At 42.9% G+C, this 23,897-nt stretch overlaps 1 protein-coding gene across 2 annotated transcripts in view; it reads left to right on the forward strand.

Moving 5' to 3' along the window:
• The window catches only part of CD36 (CD36 molecule (CD36 blood group)), a 574,756-nt gene that overhangs the window by 464,836 nt on the left and 86,023 nt on the right, over positions 1-23,897 (forward strand). For both annotated transcript variants that reach the window (XM_069228678.1, XM_069228679.1), the window contains exon 11: positions 23,157-23,211. In XM_069228678.1, coding sequence (XP_069084779.1) covers positions 23,157-23,211 — 55 coding nt within the window. The remainder of the gene's footprint in view (positions 1-23,156; positions 23,212-23,897) is intronic.

Here is a 23,897-nt window from a genome sequence, read left to right on the forward strand (position 1 = left end):
ATACATTTGATGATGAAACTCTTCTGGCTACATTTGATGTTACATCATTATACACCAATATACCACCAATATACCACATGATGATGGGCTTATGGCATTATCTGAAGCTCTTAATAAAAGAACTGTGAAAAAACTATCAACAAATGTGCTTACCAACTTTGCAAGAGTTATCCTTAAATCCAACAATTTTACCTTCAATGGTAAACACTATTTGCAGACACAAGGGACATCAATGGGCACTCGGATGGCTCCTTCCTATGCAATTATCTTCATGGGAAAACTGGAGGACTACATACTTGCGAGTTCTAACATCAAACCACTGGTATGGCTACGATACATCGATGACATATTTATAATATGGAATGCAGGAAGCAGAACACTTGAGCAATTTACAGCTTTTATCAACAGTATCCATCCTACCATCAAATTCACTGGCAGCAATACTACACAGAAGAGTCATCTCCCTTTTCTGGATGTGTTACTCACCATTCATGAACACAAAATTATAACTGATCTGTACCACAAGCCTACAGATGCTCATTTGTATCTAAACTGGACTTCATGTCACCCACGCCACACTAAACTCAGCATTATCTACAGCCAAGCACTCAGAATAAGACGCATTTGCAGCAATGAAGACACTTGTAAAGGCCATCTACAGGAGCTTGTTAGATTATTTAAAAAGCGAGGCTATCCTCTGCATATCATTCTGCAACAAATTGACAAGTCTTTGCAGTTACCCAGGGAAGCACTTATTTGGAATAACAACAGAAGAAGCAAAAGTGACAGAATCCCTTTTGTGGTTGACTATCATCCATCAGCTCCCAACTACAGAAATATAATACAAACAACTTTTCCCTTACTATCTACTTGTGAAAAATTGCAAAAGCTTTTTCCAAAACCGCCAGTCATTGCTTACCGCAGAGCTCCCAATTTACGATCACTTATTGTGAGAGCTGAACTTAAGCAAGCTGTAACAAATGCAGGAGTTCATTGCTGTGATTCCAAAAGGTGCATCACATGTGAATACCTTTTACAAACATCATCAGTAACTAGCTCTGTTACAAAAAGGACCTATGGAATAAGACAGCATCTTACATGTCGCTCTAGATGCATTATTTATGTGATTAAGTGCCAACGTCAAAGCTGTAAAAAACAATATGTAGGTCAAACTGTGAATGACGTCCGTACACGATTCAGGAACCACAAATCGGCAATAATTAACAAGAAACTTGACCAGCCTGTAGCCAACCATTTTAACCTTGTAGACCATTTACTATCAGATTTGAAGATTTTCCCTGTGGAGCATGTTTTAAAGGAAGAACTACTGGACATCAGAGAAAATTTCTGGATGTACCGTTTAAAATCTCTGCATCCAGATGGACTGAACATCACTGACAATACCACTTGATTTCTGCATATCTGAAGAGTTCTCAGGACTGCATTGATTCCACATTCCAATTGGAATCTTCACTCATGATGCTTTTTGAAAATCCACCAGTGTCAGCTGTGCAGCCACTGAGCAAACCATCTTGTACTACCTGAGGAAGGCGGAAGCTGAAACGTTGTAGTAGAAATATATTTTTGTTCTTTAATGAGATCATCTGTTTGAGTCACTTCTTTCTTGGATATTACATTTTCTTGTGGCTCTTTGTATCCTTTGGGATCCAGATTTTTACCCTGGCTGGCTGTTGTTTTCTTGTGATCCTGCATCTTCCAGTATATATATATATATATATATATATATATATATATATATATATATATATATACACACATATATATGTACATCACGTCCACATACCGCAATCTCCAGGCTGCTGTGTGTTACCGGGTGCAGTCCGCAGCATACACAAAGAACAATGGTTCTTTGTTGAACATTGGTGGTCATTACGACCTCAGCGGTCGGTGTTAATATGGCGGTAAGTACCGTCAACAGGCTGGCAGTACATACCTCCATATTATGACATTGGCGGATTCAGCCAAAGTACCACTCCGATTGCCACAGGGGTAACAGCTGCCGGGCTGGAGATATCCATTTCCAGCCCGGCAGCCATTTCTGTTCCACCTGCGGGATTATGACCCCGCCTACCGTGGTTTCCGTGGCATCCGTAACACCGCAAAAACCATTGTGGTAGGCCATATCAGTGACAAGGAATTCCTGTCCCCCCACTCACACACCACACAATTCACGCATACACACACCCATTCCCACGTGCTTCCACACATGCATACATCTGTTCACACACACATCCGCACACACTTTCAAACATACACACAGGTTTGCATTCACATAACACAACATAAATGCACTCACACCTCCATACATGAACACACATATTCAACACGCAACACACACCCACATCCACTCACACACAAACATTCACACACCCCACACACACACAACACCCCCTGCCCACCTCCCCTGTCAGAGACCCGACTTACCTTTGTTCAGGGGGTCCTCTGGAAGGAGACAGGATGAGGCGCTGCTGCCACCTGCAGTGCCCGCCAGCAGAACACCGCCAGGCCATATTATTGGTCATAATACGGGTGGTGGCGGTCTACCGGCATGGCGCTGCTGGTGGCAGCAGCACCACCATACCACCATCCGCTGGCATGGCCACAGATGGATTTCTGCCATTCTTGTGGCGGAAATCCAGCTGTGGTCATAATACGGCAGAGGGCTGGTAGCCTCGGTGATTGTCTGTTGGCAGCCGTCACTGCGGCGGTAGGTGGTTTTTACCGGCAATGTCAAAATGAGGGCAAATGTCTATAAACAAAGACGATCCAGAGCCTTGAACACATACTTTATTTCAGAAAATCCAGCCCTTGCAATGCATTTCGGCATTGTTCATGCACCAGTATTTATGGGAAACCATCTCAGGCTCCTTTACTTTCATTCAGAGGCAGAACAGATCTTTTTAGAGCTCACTCCAGGAGGAAGTGAGTCTTGAAATACCTATTCTGCTTAGTCCTCCTGGCGTATCTTTTACTCGGTGTGGTTACATATTACCATAGAGTTGGGAGGCAACAGATCCACTTCACAGCTAAAATGGAATAACTGTTTAAGTTTGTTGCAGTATGCAACCCTGGGTTAGCTTTAATGCAAAAAACATAATTCAGGAAAGGGAAATGCATTCCCCTTGCTGAAACAAGCATTGGCACAGCCAGTAGGTCTCACCTTTGGGATCTTTTAAGTATTTAGCCATGCAGCACAATATCCTCGGTGCTACAACATCTGCTGTGACTTCACTTGCCACTGGGTAAAAGACTACACACACACAAAAATGTGCTTCCGAGATATTTAATGAAAATATATTAAAGTCTCTTCAAAATTCAAAAAAGTGTATTTTTGTAACAAAGAAGCTTTGACACTTATAGGCACATTATAGCACTGAATTGAGAAGTACTTATTTAAAGGTTTTTTTTCAACTGGTAATCTGAACATATATATCTGGAAGTGCTTTTTTACGCAATAATGAAGAACTTCATGTATATCTATGTCTTTACTATGCAAGTGTATTACTGGGATCTTCTCAGTTACCTGGTCAAAATTGGTGGACAGTCAAACAGTGCAGCAAGCACAGAGAGGCTTTAACGATATGCAGAAAATGTGAATGATTGCAAACTATAGACCTTATCAACGCTACTCTACAAAGTCAAGTCCTCTGGAATGAAGGAGCAATACGACTTAAATAATCACACAAGTGCAAGCCCCTCTTAACCAGTTCAAACATTGAGGCATATTTATACTTGGTTTGTGCCATTTTAATGTCATTTCTTTTGACGCTAAAATAGGGCAAAGTTAACTCCATATTTATATTTTGATGCTAGACCGGTCTAGCGTAAAAATATAGGAGTTAGTGTCATATTGTGGATGTGGCAAACTACCTTGCAAGGTCAGTGTTCCCATCCACAATATAACGCTAACCCCCTAATCCATTATTTATACTCTGGTGCAAAAATGACATGCACGGTGTAGGCGGACCCAAAAATGGCGCTAAACCTACTTAGCACCATTATTTAATGCCTGGGTCTGACCAGGAGTTAGGGGATATGTTGACACATTTCCATGGATAAACTCCATGGAATGGGCCCACAGATGCCCATCCCAAGCCCCAGAAACCCCCCCACCCACACCAGAAGGACACCATAGGATGGGGCACCATCCTGGGTAAGTACTGGTAGGTATACATTTTGTTCTGTGCTTGGCACTGGGTATTATGGCCTTGCCCAGGTGACACTGGTCCCCTGGCCTGGCCATTGGGTTGGTGGCATGACTCCTGTCTTTCCTAAGACAGGAGTCATTTGTGGGTGCTAGTTAGTCAGCAAATGACACTAGGCTGGTTAGCAGCATAATTATTGTCACTAACCAGCCTAACGTAATTTCTGAGCTAGTAGCGCCTTCGCCCCTACCACTATCCACCCTCGCTAGCGTCTTTTTCTTAGACGATAGCCTATCCTTAGCACCAGGGTGTGCCATTCCATAAATATGGCGTCTGGATGGCGCTATGGAATGGCGCTAGCAGGTGGTAAGGATTTTGATGCAAAACTGCATTAGCACAGTTTTGCATAAAAATCCATAAATATGAGCTTTTGCTAATCCACTTACTTAGCACGTAAGGTGTTTATTTTAAAAATGTTCAAGTCCCTATACCATGACCTTTGTTCTCAAAACACTAGGCAATTGCACCCACCTTAAATGCAAAGCATTGAAACAGTGCAGTAGTGTGAGAAAACTGGACTGATTGCTGAAGCCTCCTAACTTTTTGCCCACATTTTTAACTTTTTGCTGGTGTTTTCCTGACTCTGATGGCACCCTGGGTACTGCTAACCAGTCCCTGAGCCTGTGCTTTGTGTAAAATGAGTATGCAAATTAGGCCAATAAAAATTGGCTATGTCACCCTACCTATGAGTCCCTAGTATATGGTAGAGCATGAAGGTGGAGAGACCCCAGCTGAGGTAGCGCACCCAAAGGTGCACTGCTGATGTGCCCAGGGTCATTGTAAAGGCAGGCCTGCCTTGCTGGCTGCTTTTAAATTAAAGTTACATGCAAAATTGACTTTAGAATTTAAAGTACTTCTAAAGTCTTAAACAACCTTATTTTTACATATGTCACCCCTATGGTGTGCCCTAGGTGCCATCAGGGTTGGGTGCAGTGTAACTAGAAGCAGGGACCTTTTAAATACGTTTTATAAGCCTTGGTGAGGAAAAATAATCAAATTCCTATTTCCCTCATTGTAGGTTTGGTCTAAAACTGATTGTTAAAATAAAAGCAACAACTTGCCATTGTTGGATTTAATATTACTAGGTCAGGTGATGAGTTTTAGAACTCTTCCTAAAAGTTTCCAGTTTCAGCTCTGTAGTGCCCTTCTCTGATTGGCCAGCCTCTGGCAGCCTGTCCAGGCTGCCTTGATGAGGTGTGAAGTGGCATGGGATGAGCACATACTAAGTGCCTGAGGGAGTTGTGCTGCCTCAGCAGATGGTGAAACAGGATGGCGGGAGAGCAGCTAAACTGGTCTCCAAAGGAAGGAAGAACATTTGGAGCAGCTCGGGATCTCCCCCATTTCCTGCAACCCCAGATGACCAGGAGCCCCTCTGATTAGATTAGGAGAGGGAAGGAGAGGGGTGTGTTAGGGATTTTTAGCCACACCAGTGTGTGGGATCAGCCAGACCTAACCCCCAAAATTCAGTTTTGCCATTTTGGATGATTAAAGAATGTTGCTCCCTGTGACTGATTTTTGTCACACTTCCCAGGAAGTGGTCATCCAAGAGGGTAGTGGCCTGCCTGTGATTGGACAGTTGCCCCCTGCTTTTGACACCAGGAGCAAGGATACATTTGGCAGAGCTGCACCCACACCTCAGATCCCTACAAGGAACAACAACAGAAGAAGAAGGACTGACCTGCACCTGGATACTGCACTCTGAAGGACTGCATCAGTTGCACCCTTGGGCTTTACCACCAAAAGGACTTTGCCTGTCTTCAACTGGTTCAAGAAGGGACTCCCTACTTGCTACAGGTGAAAAATAGCTAACCGGAGGCCCCTACATTGAAACCTGCAGGAACTAACCAGCTGACCAGTAGTGGTCATTTTGGATCTGAACCAGGTGCATGCTGTCCTAACCCTCAAGGAGCAACTCAGAGCTTCTGGAACCTTGGGGTGAGTTGTGGACTTCTAAAGGATCTTGTAAGACCTTCTGGAAGAAGATCTAGAAGTTTGGAGAACTTTTGGAAAAAAGCTCCATAAAGGGACCAACCCACCATGGTGAGTCAAGCCATCTTACCTCAACAGTTACCCAGTCTGACTTGCAGCTTCATCCCGCTGAAAAGCTCAGTAGCCCCAGACTTCCAGGATTTCACTGGGGGCTCCTGGAAAGGTGATCCAACAACCACGCATCAAAATCGGCTTACTGTGGAGGGTCAACCTCCGTCGGAAGGAAAAAGCTCCAAAAAGTTACAAAGTCAGAATGTAAAAAAATGACCAGTACATCCTGCACAGTGTGTCCAAAGAGGGCTCCAGTAACGTTGGATCAAGATTCACTTTTGGACTGGATGAAGATTCTTGTCCAGAAAAATTGTCTAAGTCCAAAGGTAGAAATCTTCACCAAGGTCTCCTGTGACACGTATCCGTAGAGGGCTCCAGGGAGGTCAGATCAGATTGGTGACTTTGTCCCGCTGGAGACAATCTTCAAGAAAAAGACTAAGGCCCTCATTATGACATCAGTAGTATTCTTAGAATACCGCCAATGCCGTGGGCTCCAGAAGACTGCCAGCCATATTATGGATACTGCTGGATTTCTACTAGACTTTGGGCAGAAATCCAGCAGTAGCCATGCTGATGGATGGTGGTGCCCTAGCAGTGCTACCACCTGCACTGCCCGCCCTGCAAGAAGGACGCTGCTGCCATATTAAGATCCTTAATATGGCCTGGCAGTGTCCTGCTGGCGGGGTGCTGCTGACGGTAGCAGCAGCCCTTGCCATTCTCCGCCGGACGACCTCCTCACCAGACAAGATAAGTTGGGTGTCCGATGGGGAGTGGGAGGATGTGGGTGTTGTGTGTGAGTTTGTGGTGTCTGCCTGTGTGTATGAATGTGTGTGTGCGTGTGTAAATGCGTCTGAGTGTTTTGGTGTATATGTGGTTGTATGCATGTGAGTGAATGCGAGTATGAATGTTGAAGTGAGTGCGTGTTTGGATGTCTGTATGAATGCGTGCCTGAATGTGTGTTAGTATGTCAGTGTGTGTGTGCCTGATTGCATGTTGGTATGTATGAGTGAATGCACGTATGGATGAGTGTGAGTGGATGTGTGTATGGGAGTGTAGGTGAATGGGTGTATGCGTGGTGCATGTAGGTGTCTGTGTGCATGTATGGGGGTGGGGGTTTGGGGGCACTGTGACTGTAGGAGGGGGAGGACAGGTAATGTGAGTGTGTGTGGCTGTGTGCATGTATGGCTGTTGAGGCAGTTGTGTGGTGGGTGTGTGTCTACGTGTGCATGAATGAGTGTCGTAAGTGTGAGTGTGTGTGTTTCTACAAGTGCGTGCGTGTATGGGGGTGAGTGTGTGTGTGTGAATGATCGGAGATGGTGGGTGTGTGTGTGTGAATGGATCGGAGGGGGTGGGGGTCGTGAGTGTTTGGATCGGGGATGGGGGATTAGGTGTTTGCAGGGAGTGAGGGAGCTGTCTACCGGTGACAGGGAAGGAATTTCCTGTCACTGGTGGGCCCTACCACCATGGTTTTCGTGGTGTTGCTACCACTGCAGAAACCTTGATGGTAGGCCGGCTCATAATGCTGCTGGCGGTACTCTGTGGGCTGCCAGGTCGAAGATGAACATCTCCGGCCCGGTGGTTCATACCACCATGGATGTATGAGTGGAGATGTGGCAGGTTGGATGTGGCCAACCCACCACACTCATAATGTGGTGGGATAGCCTGCCAGCCTGTTGGCAGTGATACCGCCACATTAACCCATAATGACCACCTAAGTCTGAAGGTAAACTTTTGACCGAGGCCTCCCGCTTGCTGTAGCCAAGCAGGGCTCCATCGTAGTTGGCCTTAAACTTTGACTTTTCCCTGGTTTAATGCAACCAGGTGACCACATTGGCGCTTTTAGTTTCTATGTGGTAGAAAACATCAATTCTTTAAAAATTCATATCTCTGGTTCCCCTTCTCCAATTTTAATCATTTTGGTGTCATTTTAAAGATCCAAATGTAATCTATGTTTATGAATTGGTGTTCCATTTTTATTGTGTTTTACTTATTTACTGTTTTGTGATTTTTAAATGCTTTACAAACCTGTCTCCTAATGGCACACAATGGAATGAGGATGTCAATGGAATATACAAATCCAAGTGTAAAAACGTTTGTCAAGGCAAAGTCCAACGTATCTGAGTGTACCATCATGTATTGTGTTATGCAACTGCACTTTTTGTGTGGTTCGATGTGCCCAGGCGTACCAGACTACATTGCATTACCCAAGACAGGCTAAGGGTGCAACAATGTTTCAGTTGGAACCAACACCATAATGGATACATGCACCCCTCAGTTTAAATTGCCAGAAGATTCCTTCTATATTCAGGTCATGTTTAACAGTTTCTTACAACCAGAAATTAATGGCAAAGCATGCCTAACCTACTGTAGATGTAAGCGTTGAAAACAGACCGGGGCAAGAGTTCTGGCCATATTTACACAAGTAGGAAAGGTCACTATTTTAGCTAATTGGACTTTCCAAAAGAAGGAGCACCCACATCTCTCCTTCTAACGAAGTGTGTTTAAGTGTATTAAAATTGTAAAGTGGTTTGGGTTCCTACTCTACAATAAGAGGTTGCTATTTCAACTTTTATGGTATCTAGTGCAGATAGAAGGTTGCACTGGATTTTAAATGAAGTTTAATTTGTACAACATGGTAAATATAAATGTATGAAGATAGAAATCACCCATGAAAACAAAAAAGTATTCCTTCCATGCACCCTAAAACAAACCCCCAACTATTGTGACATTGAGGGATTATGCAGCTTCACAGAGATGTAATCAAACAGACCTTTTCTGTACTAGAGAAATTTGCCCGGTTATGGATGTTTGTTTGTTTTAAAAAGGGAGAACGGATCCTAGAGGTAAGTGTTGCTCAACAGAGATGAGGAGCCAAAGCCACATTTATAAACAGGCCTTCCAGAGACCATATGTGGTGATCAGAAGAGCGGATACAAAGACCCTTTATGGGTGGGGTGGCACGGGCTCTGCAACTCTGTGATGGAGATTCAACTACAAATGGAGGTGCTAACAGTTACCTGCCTTTCCCCACTACAGCATCATTTGATTGCTACCTTTCCAACACTCCTGTAGTACTGGGGCATGACTGGACATTGCCTACCATCACAAGAGTTCACCACCGACTTATGGACACCATGCACCTGTCCCACCATACTCATCAGCAGCTGCCCTAACACTAATTGGTGAATTTATTGTGCTGCTGAACTGCTGCACATCAGCTGCTTTGCCTCTTCAGGTGGCGGCGTGGGAGTCCAAGATGGTATCACAAAGCTGCTAGACATGCTCATTCGGGGCTTGGGTGGGGCTGAGTGAGACTGGAACAACCAAAGGCAGCTGGGGAAACCAAAAAACCATGAGGCTCAAAAGAAAGAGAAAAGGTCTACGCGGACACTTGGGGCCACCTTTGGTTGCAACAGCCTGACAACTCCAAATGCATGCAGCCCTTGCACAACAAAATTGCCTTCCTAATAAAATGAACAAGCAAAAAGACATGCTTGTTCACCCAAACAAATACAAAATCATCTCTTCATTGTATAACTAAGACAAGGAGGAGTTGTGAACAAATTGTGCGCGTACAACATAAGAATGGAAAAAATAGTTCCAGAAAACATCACTTAAACATACCAGTGGAACAACACCAGTATTTAGTCCCTAGTCCCTGCTCCCTGAGCGTTAACAACCAACAAAAAGAATGGCCAAAAAACAAACAATACCCATTAGAAAGCAAGGCTTTTTAAAAGACAATCCAAGTGACCAATAAAATGTCATTGGGGAGCTCTAAGCCCATACAGTGAATACTGCATGCCTTGAAGAGACATCGCAAGCCACTGCCTAGGCTCAATCTAAAGAGCAACTCATGATGATTTAGTATTACCTTGAGTTCACCCTTTTAAACCCCCTGTTGTACCTAATCTAATTACGGAATGTGCTTGGTTCTGAATTGGAAAGAAATCTTGAATGCCTGCTGCACCGAAGAGTTTCTGTCTGTCTGAGTTTGTGAGAGTGATGTGCTCCAGAGTAAGCCTGAAGTTTTTCTTCAGGCACTGCCACTGAGAAACAACAGAGAAAAGCAGTTCACTACAGCCAGATGCTCTGTGTATCCTTAGGTGGCAGATTAATAGTAAAAAAATTATGTGAAACTTCTCGGGTGAAGTTAGAAAACGGTGGCCTTCTTTGAGAGGGGCAAAGGGCCCAATGTACCAAACTTTTTTGCTGTTGCACAGTGGTTGATTTTTATAATTGGCCCATTTGCAACCACAAAAAGCATTTTGTTGTGCATCAAACCCAAACTGTAATTCAATAACACTTTAGCTAATCGAAGTGCAGCCCTTCCAAATACTGAATTGAAATTTTATGTAATAATATTTTGCAACCAAACTCTGTGGGACCACCGGGTCTTTTAGAACGAACAAAAAGGCAAGCAAAGAGAAAGATTAACTTTTCTTTTTAAACACATCCTGATTTCCCTTAAGGAAAATGGGTTGCACTTACAAAAAATAAAGATTTTTGTTTAAAAGCAGACACACATAGTGGCCTGCTGACCTCTGCAGGCCACCATCCCTATGATGGCTCCCATTACTAGTGAGTTGCAAGTTGCGACCTACCTCATTAATATTCATGAGACAGTTGATGTACCACCCACTAGGAATTGCTACTTTAAATTGTTAAGGTTTCCTACATCAGTAATTGTGGTTCTTAAATTGTGATTTTGTAATAAATAGTAATACATATGGCCCAAAGTTCAGTAACTTCCTCCAAATACAAAGGCACAGATAAAGGTTGAACACTGCAAGCCTACATCCCAACCATGCATGGTTGTCTACTACTCTCCATATACAAACACAATGTGTGAATCTCTGTGTGAATCGATGTCCGTTCTTCCTGAGTCATAAGTGACTGTTCTCTTCATCGCTTACTCTTCCTCAGAAAAGAACTAATGTGTTATCAAGAGTCTACCAAAGCAGCGGGTGCTTAGCTTCTGCATGTGCTTGGATGGCAGTTTCTGCGGTTCTGCTAGCTATTTTGTTTTATTATCATTTTATTCCCTGTGCATGCTACCTTGTTTTCAAATATTGACTCCACTGTGACCCAGGGGAGCATTTTTAGGTTAACTTTCACTTGGCCGCATTTGTAAGGTTCAAGGTTATTGTGGCTTTGAACTCTCTCCAATATCTCAAAGGTTTCCTAGGGATGTCTCATGTACATTATGTTACAGTTATCCATTCAGATCTTCACCATTGCTTTAGTCATCTCCACCCGATTATCAGATAGAGTGGGTGGGAAGAATTTCCCAGGGTGGGAAGGCTAGAATTTGACTTCCTTGAATCAGTGTTAAATTTGTAAATAAAATTAAATATGCGAACACGGAATACTGAGGCAGCGTAATCCTGAAGCCAGCTCGGGCCTCCTCAATGCATTTGAAGTCACTCCCTGCCCCTTCAGCTCACTCTTGTAGCTTTTTGCTGTCTCCCATTGTGAAGCTTTTTCGTTTTTCTCTTCCTCCGTCTTTCCCATATGTGTCTTTGGCTCGCAGTAAATGCTTGGGGCAGAAAAATAAGCGCCAGCCCTAAAAAATAAGTGACGGTGCTCAGCACCGGAAACAACAAGCACAAATTAAGCACTGCCTTGAATAGAGAATTAGGCATGTGGGCACTATTTGTGCCTCTGATATTTCTTATTCGTGCGATTTGTTTAATTAAACATCTAATTTGAATGGATTATGTTTGCATTCAAAAGCAAGGATGAAGGTATAGCAGGTCATTAGTGATTGCTCTGAATAAATCTGCGACTGTGGTTTTCTTTTTGTAGGATCAGGCCTGAGTGAGAATATAATGTTGTGCATATATCTATCTCTTAGAGCTAGCCCTTCATAGCTGCAAATTTGAAAGATGCCCACAATCTGGAAATAAAATGACAGCTATGGGCATGAACGCCAGTACACTAAAATGCCAGGGGTAGCTGAAGTGACATCACATGCCATTTGACATTCACTTTTACTCACACACACATGCTCATACATGCACACAGATTCACATATAGACACTCACTCTCTTTCACACAAACACACTGTCAGTTGCAAGCACTCACCCAACATACATTTGAAAGCATTTTTTACTTAAGTCTGCTTCCTTTGAGGGTAATATTTAATAATATATCATTCACTATTAGTGCTACAAAAAATTGACAGAAAACATGGAAAACGGAAGCCCAGCCAATGATCATAAGGAAGATCTCTGTATGTGTTCTTGGCACTGATTCTGTCACCTCTGATGCAAAGGTCTCAAAGACAGTGCAATAGGTTGCAAAAGGCCCAAGCTGCAACTCCTTGCAACTCCTAAATGGAGTCCGGGCTATGAAAGAAAGGATATTGCGAGCTACCTATCAGAACCTCATAATGCAGGTGAAGCCCGAATAAACACGTCAGTCAAATGTATTAGGACTGTTACCCACTCTGGAGAGTACTTACAAAACTATTTTGCTATGTGCTATTCACAAGTCGAAAAGTAAATACAAAGTAGCCTCATGAGCAACCCACATCACTTTTGGCCTTCACAACCTGTTTTATTTGAACCAATTTTTATTGACATTAGGGCTCTGTGCGCATTATCCCTGCTAACTAGTGATAAATTGCTTGTGCTTTCACTCTCTCAAACATGGTAAAACTGATATATGTCTAATTGGCACATTTAATTTACGTATAACTGCCTAGTAAACGGCTATTCCTTTTTATACTTATAAGCCACCCCTAAGATAGGTTCTAAAGGCTAATAGGGCAAGGTTCAATGTATTTAAAAAGTATGACATGTACTTAAGTTTTACATGTCCTGGCAGTGAAAAACGACTTTCACTGTATCAAGTGATAACTCCAGTTTGGGAAGAGATAGGGAAATACTTCTTCCACTCATTTCAATTGTATTTAAAAAGATCTTTGATTGTAAAGTCAGATTTAAAGTTACTTTTCGGAAAGTGTCAATTTTAGAAAGTTTTTTTTTTCTGTGTAAACCAAATATGCATTTCTGCAAGTGTCTAGGGTCACATAGCTCAAAATGGTCTCTTGTGGTGTGATGTGTACTTCTTTGAGACTGGGAACAAAAGGCCCTTGGGTGTTGGGCAGGGTGTTTCTCTCTTGAACAATAAAGGCTTGGGGGCACTTCCAGCACTTCAAAGGGTAGGCTGATGGCTGTCTCACCCCCTTCCTAATTTTTGAGGCTGCCTGTTCCGTCACTGGGAAATGCAGCTGCACCTGCCTGCCCTATGTTCCTCAAACCAGGTTAGAGCCAAGCGCAGGGAAAGGGGAAAAACTGACCAGACCTAGTTTAGGGGTAGACAACGAGAGAGACCCCCACTCACTGGCTGGCACTGAATATTAAAGTGGCACTCTCAGAACCTTTCATCAGAACACTTCTGGGCTGTAAAAGGTTCTGAAGAAGGACTACTTTGCTGCCTGATGAAGGAAGACTGGATTTGTTTGCCTTGAACCCTGGATCTCAGAAGTGACACCAAGGGTTAGTTGACTGACCTGTTTGAGCTACAGGAGCAGAATAAGCTTCCATAGGCCTTCTCTGTAACTGTGCAGCTGACCAGCACCAACTGTGTCTGCCTGTGCCCTACTGTTGGCCTCTTCTGGAGTAAGGCCTGATCCCCAAGTGTCCCACCAGGTCATCCACCCTGGGCTAGCATCAGAGTGTACTCCTCTTACTTTAAGATCGCAAAAACTGAATTGCAGGTGAAAATCCAGACCTTAGTGGCCCTTTGCGATGGTGAGCTGGCTTCTTGCATCAGCAACAACCGCTGCATCTCCCGGCAATGCTAAGTTGAGTTGGCGACCTGTTCTTTACACCAAACATTGACCACCCATGTCTCCTGTAAATGCAAAGCTCCAACTGCAAACTGCTCTTTGTCCTAACTATTTTCTAGCTGCACCAGGTTTTTCAGATGGACTTGGATTGAAAGAAGATAAACTCTTCACCACTAAAATTCTGATCCTTGTATCTGACCCATGCTCCATCTTGGTCGGTCTGTACTTGTATCTTTGACCAGTCCAACACCAGATAACTGCGAGTGGGGCTTTGTATTTTTTGTCACTATTTTATTTTAACTTTAAAAATTCATAACTCCAATTCTACTAATTTTTTTTGTCATTTTGATGTCATTTTATTTAATAAATTGTACCCTATGTTTCTAAATTGGCTGGAGATTTTCACTGTATTACTGTTTTTTTCCTGCATAAATACTTTACACATTGCTTCCAGGTTAAGTCTGACTTATTTTGTGCTAAGCTACCCGAAGGTTGGGCACAGGTTTGTTTAGGACTGAAATGGACTACTGGGTCATTACGACCCTGGGGGTCGGCATTAATATGGCGGTAAGAACCACCAACAGGCTGGCGATAGTACCGCTGTATTGTGACATTGGTGGGTTGACTGAAGCCAACCCGCCAATGTACCACTCTGATCGGCACGGCGGTAACAGCCGTCGGGCTGGAGATAAACTTCTCCAGCCCGGTGGCTGTCACTGTCCTGCCTGCAGGATTATGACCCCGCTTACGGCTATGGTTTCTGTGACATTCGTAATGCCACGAAAACCATGGCGGAAGGCTATATCAGTGACAGGGAATTCCTTCCCTGCCACTGTTGGGGGTCTCCCCCTTCCTCGCCAGGTTCCCCACTACCTCTCCAAAGCCCCCTATACATTCACCCCCCCCTCACACACACAGAAGCATACACTTTCAAACATACATGCAGACATGCAGTTACATAACACAACATAAACACACTCACACCTCCATACATGCACACACACATTGAACACGCAACACACACCCGCATCCACGCACACAGAAACATTCACACACACCCACACACACACAACACCCCCCAACCCCTCCCTTGTCGGGACCCGACTTACCTGTGTTCCGGGGGTCCTCCGGCAGGAGACGGGAGAGCAGAACACCGCCAGGCCATATTATTGGTCATAATACGACTGGCGGCGGTCTACTGGCATGACGCTGCTGGTGGCAGCAGCGCCACCTTACCGCATCTGCTGGCACGGCCACAGCTGGATTTCTGCCATTCTTGTGGTGGAAGTCCGGCTGTGGTCATAATATGGAGGACGGCTGGTAGCCGTGGTGACGTTCTTTTGGCGGCCGTTGCCGTGGCAGTACGCAGTTTTTACTGCCAATGTCAAAATGAGGGTCCAGTATGTTTAGTAATACTACATTAGTACTAGTCCTGTACTTATAAATGCCATTGACAAATCTTGGTGTGGAGACCTTCGCCTCACCTACCTGTTCTCTGTGGAGATCTCTACCCTGTTTACAAAGGTCTCTGCACATGGAGGTATACATTTTAGTAGTAAACATGGAAGGAGTCTGTGGTAGTGGCTGGAAAGTAGGGACATAATTTACTAAATGGGTGGGGATTAGGGGTGAGTAAGGAGAGGCATAGAGGAAGGGGTAAGGAGGAGTTTAGGGAGGGACATGCGAATGCAAACACCTACCTACAAAAGACTAAGGAGGAAATTTATCAAGGACTTCCAATGCCCTTGCATCACACAAGGTAAAGCAATGCAAGATTAGCCCTTAAGTAAGATTTACTATGCCACACTGAATCACCTTGCATGGCTTTGCATGGCATAGTAAATCTGAAGTACAACATGGCAGCACAAGTCTCTGCCTTGCATTACTGGGCCCTAGCAAGGCATTCTATGGGAGACGCAAGGGTGTTTCCATTCATCTAACCCATTGTGGTTGGTGCATTCCCAGATTTACTTACACAGGTAAAGCTAGGAATGCATCAAAGTTCTATGCCTTCTCAGGTGAGGTGTCTATTCCTCTTTGTACTTATGATGCATTCTGCACCATGATGGAAGGGGCCTGCTTTTGCACTAGGCTGCATTCACTGTGCTAGCAGGAGAGAGCAGGAATGTGCTATATATTAGTAGCTATGATTAATTCCTGCCCTCTCCGTGCCATGCAATGCAGCGCGCATCTCAGCATATATCTTGCTGCATGACTTGGTCATAAATTTAGGCAGTGCTTAATTTGTAGATAAAAACATGCCAGTGCCAAAAGCTCTCCTCTGAAGCTCGAGGCTGCAGAAATTAAATGAGCGTGCAAAGAGTACTGAGGCAGTGTAATCCTGTAGCCATCTCTGGCCATTTTAATCCTTTTAGAGCCACTCCCTGCCCCTTCAGCTCTTTCTTGCAGCTTTCTGCTTTCTCCCTTTGTGACGCTTTTTTGTTTTTCTCTTCCTCCGTCTTTCCCATATGCATCTTTTGCTCGCAGTACTTGATTGAGACAGAAAAATAAGTGCCGGCCCTCAAGAATAAGTGTAGGTGCCCTGCACTAGAAACCACTGGCCCAAATTAAGCTATGAATTTGGGCCTAAACTTGTTGCTATTCATTAATTTACTACATCTAGAAAGGACCCACATCTTTAAGTTAATAAAATATCATTAACAATTATTTACTTTTTGTTTCAAAATAATTGAATTGAGGTTTTTAAATTATTTTTAATTAATAATAACTGTGCATTAAGTTAATATATTTCATAGGCAAAAGGGTGAAAGAGAATTTAAAGACCTCGAGAGAGGGATGCTTGAGAGGGTCCTGGAACCGAAGCCTATCGGGACGCAGTAAGAGGGTCTGAAAAGCTGTGGTGGGGAAGTCGATGACAGGAGGATGGGGCTATGGGAGGCAAAACTAAGGGTCTAATTTATTAGGCCCTAGCGACACTCACTGCGCCACCGGAGCATCTTTTTTTTTTTTATGCTTCAATAGTGCAGTGTGCCAGCCCATAATTACAAAGTCATGCAAAGCCTTGTAAATATGAGCAGCCATACTGCTCTGCTGGAGTGTCACAAAAGTGACACTCCCTTGGCGTTATTGTGCTAGAGAGGCCTTGTAAATATGCCCTTGAGTGTATGCAGCAGATGACATGAAATCCAGAAGCCCAATGTGTAGTTGTCAATTGTGTCATTTATCATGAAATACAAATCTTCAGTCACCATATAATGCTAGGAAAATGCATAACCCACTTTCTGACAAATCTGCCACATTTAAAATAGTTATGAGTTGTTGTGATGAGGTTTCAGCCTTTATGAGCCCCACTTTAGAAACCCTATCTTGTGGGAACCAAGTGCCCCACCAAAATGTCAACACCACCAAATATCAATAACAAACGTCCTGATTGCCATGGAGGCATGATCCCTCTCCTAATTGAAGGTGGTAATTTCTTTGCTTGTACAGTTGCAATGGGTCCTGGTAGGAAGGTGTTAGAAACTGGGTCTCTGGTTGACAGTCAGTTTGCACTCTGTCCAAGCAGGGACACTCACTCTACTCAGGGCAATGGAGGTATACACCTAGATAACCCCTGCTCACCCCCTTGGTAGCTTGCCACAAGCAGTCAGGCTTATCCAAAAGGCAATGTGTAAAGTAATTGTACCAACACACACAGTAATACAGTAAACACACTACATAATGGACACCACACCAGGTTAGAAAAACATCCAATATTTATTTATATCAAACAAGACCTAAATGACAAAAGTCCAACATACACAGGTAAAGTTATGAGTTTTCAATATATGAGAATCTTACTCCATAGATAAACGTTGTTGTTGCACAAAGTACCTGGTTTGCATAAAAAATAAGCCGCACGGGCGAGTGTGCATTGGAAAATTCAGTGGTGCTTTGATTCCTTTCTCGCAAGTGACGCACTGCGTTGTTTCTTCTCTAGTTGTGTAGGCGATGCACCATTTTTCTCTCCTGCAAGATAGCAATGTGTTGATTTCCCGGATGGAGCACCTTGGATCCGTGCAGGTTCACTTTGATTTTGACCCCCAGCAATGATGCATGCAAAATTCGGCTGCACATTGATGGAAAACCATTCTGTGTGGGGTTTGCGCTGATTTCAGCAGCAGCAAGTGGGAGTTGTGGCGTTTCTCCAGCCGCAATGCAGGTGATGCCTTGATTTCCCATCCGCGATGCAGGTGGTGCTTCAATTTCATCCACTAGACGGATGGTGTGTCATTGTTACAGTGCGTTACTGGTGTTGTTTTTAAATTTTCCCCACACGGCTCCTGTGCGTGGATTTCCACCTTGGTTCCACCAGCTTCACCTTTCAAGGGTCCAGGGACTGGATAAGGCACCACTTGGCAGAGTAGAAGTCTCAGTAGAGAGTCCAGGTGCTGGCAGAGGAAGTCTTTAATGCCCCCTGCACTTCAAAACAGGAGGCAAGCTCAGTCCAAGCCCTTGAAGACAATTCACAAGCAGGAATAGATCACAAAGTTTAGTCTTTGTCCTCTTTCAGGCAGAAGCAATGACTGCAGGCCAACCCAGCAAAGCACAGTCACAGGTAAAGGGGTAGTACTCCTCCTCCAGCTCTTCAGCTCTTCCCTTTTGGCAGAGGTTCCTCTTGGTTCCAGAAGTAATCTAAAAATCTAGGGTTTTGGGTCCACTACTTCTACCCCTTTCTACATTTGAACTAGGCAAACTTCAAAGGAAAGTCTCTGTTGTGCGCAAGATTCTTCCAGAATCACACAAGCGGATTGGAGGCTGCTTTGTGTGAGGGCAGGCATAGCCCATTCATGTGTAGGTGACCACTCCTCCCTCCACTCTAGCTCAGAGAGCTCATCAGCATATACAGGCTACACCGCAGCTCCCTTTGTGTCAGTGTCTAGAGGGGATTCACAAACAGCCAAACTGTCAGTCTGCCTCAGACAGGGAATACACAAGCAGGCAGAGTCACAGATGGGTTTAAGCAAGTAATTGCCCACTTTCTAAAAGTGGCATTTTCAAACAGACAATTTAAAAAACAAATTTATCATAAATGTATTATTAAATTGTTCAGAGACCCCAAACTCCCCATCTCAGTATGCTCCCAAAGGGAAACTGCACTTAACCTATGAGAGGGATACGCCTTGCAACAGTCAAAACTGAATTTGGCAGTATTTCACTGTTAGGACATGTAAAACACATCAGTACATGTCCCACCCTTAACATACACTGCACCCTGCCCTTGGGACTACCCAGGGCATACCTTAGGGGTGTCTTACATGTATAAGAAGGGAACATTTGGGGCTGGCAAGTGGGTACACTTGCTAGGTCAAATTGGTAGTTTATAACTGAACACACAGACACTGCAGCGGCAGGTCTGAGGCATGTTTACAGGGCTGCTCAAGTGGGTGGCACAATCAGTGCTGCTGGCACACTAGTAGCATTTGATTTACAGGCCCTGGGCATCTCTACTGCACTTTACTATGGACTTACTAGTAAATCAAATATGCCAATCATGGAAAAGCCAGTTACACATACAATTTACTCAGAAAGCCCCTCCTTCAATGAGAAGATAAAGTATATTTTGAATATTGCTTGTTGTTGGACACAGCAGGATTCAGCAAACAACAATGCCTGATCTGCATGCTATAATTCATGCATCCAATAAAATTTAAAGGAAACCCACCCTTTTGATTGTTCCTATGCTGTTCCTTGCAATAATAGTATAATTATTTCACTATCCTACAGTAGATTATGCCTTTCAAGAAGCCCCCTTCCAAAAAATAAACTTAAGTGGTGATTTACCACAACAAAATTAAGCGATTTAGGGGAAAAAATCTGAGCTTCTGTGCAAAGCTTCCCAGATGTTAAAATCGTCCAAATAGCACCATTTCTAGAAGAAAAAACACACACATATGCTAACTATAACAGAGATAACGATCTTTACAATTAGGCTAATAACCGCTTTTATATTAGATGGCTCATTTGTCTTAACCAAAGTACAAAGTAGGCAAGCGTCTTTCTGGACTTCAGACTCGTTGTGCATCATTTTTGTTTTCCAAAAATATAAGGTGAAAGCCTGTTACAAACTGCAGACATGCAAACATAGCCTAAAGGCTTTTGCATACACAAAGGACTTGAATGCCAACTGCAGAAACATTTCATTCCCTGCACAACATCACGGGTAAATCCTTTGAAGCTTTGTTTAGAAAACAGACCGCTAGCCTGAATAAAAGATAGAATTAGCTTGATGTGAAGATTGTTATTGTTCTTGTAAGCAGCATGTGTGTTTTAAAGGCGCGTCGACATTTGTAGGCAAAGGTTCCCAACAGCAAAACACATGCAAGGTGGGCCCTCACAGTAGCGCAGCTAGAGGGAGGAGGTGGTGTGTGGTGGTGGGAGACAAAATGATCACCACCTCCATGGGCCACACCACTCCAGCTGTGATGGCTAAAGCTGAGTTGGCAGGCCATTTGGGGACAAAAGTAAACCTTCCTCTGGACTGAAAACTCTGTTCAAATGAGAATTAGCCTAGTTGTAAAGTTTCTGATTATGTAGTTAGTGCACAACACTTAAGTACTTCCCTCAGTGACACCTGTCTTCTGTGATCAGATAACGATAAAAAGCACAAATATTAAACAGAATGATATCCATAGACGTAGCATAGCTAAAGCACCTTTCTTAAAAAATGGTTGATGACCTGTAAAAGCAACTTTTGTGGCTATTGTTGCACACGGTATGGTTTGGACGTGGTTACACCATGCATTCTTGCACAAATTTATGACATAGACTCTTACCTAGGCACACAACTCTATCCCCTCCATACGCTGTGTTGCAGGCTCATACTCTGTCCCCAGGGTAGTTCTCTTACATGCTGCATAGGCTGAGCAGCCTCTGTATTACCTTATCTTCACACGCATCTATTGGGACCAAAGCGATATCTGTGCTGCTCTCGGAAGAGAGATGGGACTGGCATCTGTGATCTCATCCCTGCCTTTCACACTCAAACACCGACAAATGGGGCCCTGCACAAACTGACAGATAGAGGGCATCCTGGTGTGGGGAGAAAGTCAAATAGAGAGGGGAAAGGGCAGGAGTAAAGCACAATGGGGAGGGGGTGACTTGTGAGTGTGAAGGGAGCGGTGCAGGTTTATATAGCTGAACTCGATCTGAAGGTATTTGAGCGTTTTAAACACAAACACAAGCACAAGTTACAATTCACAAGCAAGGTAATGCGGTGCAGGAAGCAGGGGGCGCCGTGCCTGTCTTTATATGGCTTTAATTGTTTGACTTGTTCAAACAGGAAGGGATATTTGCAGGGAAGCTTGTGTGAAAGACGGAATAAAAGAAAGAAGACAAAAAAGAAAGAAGAAAAGAAATAAGGAAATAGGGCAACAATAAAGAATGAAGAAAAGAAGCCCACAAAGAAAAATGGAAGAAAAGCAAGAAGGACAGGAGGTAGAAAGAAAGAAGCAGAAAAGGAAAAAAAGTAATAAGGAAAAAGGCAAAAAAGAATGAAGTAAAGAAAAAAGGAAAAGTAAAGAAGGCGAGAACTAAAGATGCAAAAAGGAAAGAAAAATGGGAAGAAGGAATGAAAAGGGCAAGAAGGCAAAAAGAGAGGGAGAAGAAAGAAAGAAAGAAGGCAAACGGAAATGAAAGAAAAAAGAATGAAATAAGAAAGATGGAATGAAGGAGAGAAAAATGGAAAGTAGAAAAGGAAAAAGGCAAAAAAAAAGAAAGAGAAAGCATAAACGAAAGAAAAAAGGCAAAAAAGAAAGAAAGAGAGCAAGGGAAGAAAGCGGGAAAGGAAACATGAAGCAGGCAAGAAAAAGGAAAGAGAGAAAAAAGGAAAGGCAAAATAGAAAGAAAGGAGTAACGAAACAAGAAAATAAGGCAAAAAGAAAGAGAAAACAACTAATGAAGGCAAAAAAGAAAGAAAGAAGCAAAATAAAAAGAGAAGAAAGAAAAGAGCAAGTAAAGAAAGGGAAGAAAGAAGATGGAAATGAGGAAGGTAATAAAGTTGACAGTACAAAATTTGGATATTAAAACCTAAATTACAACCCAGCTATGTTTATATACCACTGTTGCAAGTGTGCTGTGAATTAAACACAATAAAGTTTGGTTTTCTTCCTGGGCAAAGTTTATTAAAGAACCATTGGTGAAACAGAGTCTAGGTACACAATATAGAATACTATGAAATAGCAGCAGTCCACTTCCAAAGTAACCTACAACACCATTGGAAGGAGACAGGAACCGATAAAGTTTGAATGTACCTGATGCTAACATCAAAAGCTTCCTGCTATCACATCAAGGAGAACAACATTCTTTGCGAACAGAATATTTGTGAAAGAGCAAAATGCAGTCATTAACAGTCACTTTAACCAGTGCCTTATGTTGGTCCATGCTATAAGCTGTAGTGGGCAAAAGCAAAATTGGAATGATACTTTAACAGACCAATAGGTGAAGAGAAGGGACGAATATATTTACTATTGGTGTAAAATCAAAAGGTCTTGGCTAATGCCGCACCTAAAAAGTGGGACAGATGCTGCCTCAGAATGACTTTGGAAGAAAGACTGATTAAGCATTATCAAGATGATTTTGTAAGAAAATACCTAGATTGCTTGTGTTTCTGTGACACTCAGTATATCAACCAGCATGCCAATAATAGGCTTTTACTATTGATAACAGTGTGAAAATTGATGGGAAAAAGGTTTACAAATTTAAATTGAGTACTTCCTATATGTAAATAATAGTGAGCTTACCTAATTTCTAGTCATGCTGTTTTTTGTTATTCTGTGTTGATACTGTTGCTGATAATTAACAACTCAAATCATGTACATAATGACCATGCATTATATTGTGTAATATGAATCCACATCATTGAATTCAGTTCATGTTTGTCCATCTAGGCATTTTGCCTTGTGCCAGCACTAAAACACACAGAACACTACTAGGTTACTGTTCATAAGCAATATGTAAATAGAGTAAGTAGAGGAGGTCCATCTCTTAGATACATTGCAAAATAAACAGTAGAGAGTGATACATAAGAAACAATGTTTGAAAATTGCTCATTAATGCAACTTTTAAAGTTATTACTATGTTTCCATTTACAGCCTCTTCTCCAAACTGAAGTCACCTCTTCTTTTTCCTGTTCTCTGGCTTAATGAAGTAAGTAATATAGTTTTTGTGGGCACAAGAAGACATTACAATGTGCATGGCAATATATTAGCAGTAGGGATGACTAGAGAATATTTAGTTGAAGACATTTTAAGAAAACGTTTTAACACTAGCTTGGTTCAAAAACACTTGTATTGCATAGCCTACTCCAGCGCACGGCTGTATGTAAGAGCCCTTACCTAAATCTGTAAGTCACATAATTCACAAGGAATGCTGCCTTATCGTCGTTTTGCTCACATTATATGTGTGTTCTGCAGGCAGTGCATTCACTATACATGGATACCTTGAGGACATTTATTGTATTTACCTTTATAATTTTGATAAAATTTTTCTTCTTCACTAAACTTAATTTAGCTGCTATGCAGTCCAACTTGATTTGTACATACTTTGATTCACTTGCCACGCCTGCATATTATTTACGCTTGAACCTGACTGTTGTAGGATAGCTAGAAATATAATTAAGAGTGAACAATTATTGGAAATTGCTTGCTTGTAGCCACAATGTTGACACTTACGTGGGTTAGACCTTCATTTGCATTCAATGTCTGTGTGCACCCCATTTGCAATGGTCACTGTGTGTAGTGCCTACACCACACACAAACAGATCTTATACACGTATTCCCATTGCATGCTGTGAGAACAATGTGTAAAATTCATAAGCGTAAATACTGACTTTT

This window comes from Pleurodeles waltl, chromosome 4_1 (assembly GCF_031143425.1).
Source record: "Pleurodeles waltl isolate 20211129_DDA chromosome 4_1, aPleWal1.hap1.20221129, whole genome shotgun sequence".
NCBI classification, from domain to species: Eukaryota; Metazoa; Chordata; class Amphibia; order Caudata; family Salamandridae; genus Pleurodeles; species Pleurodeles waltl.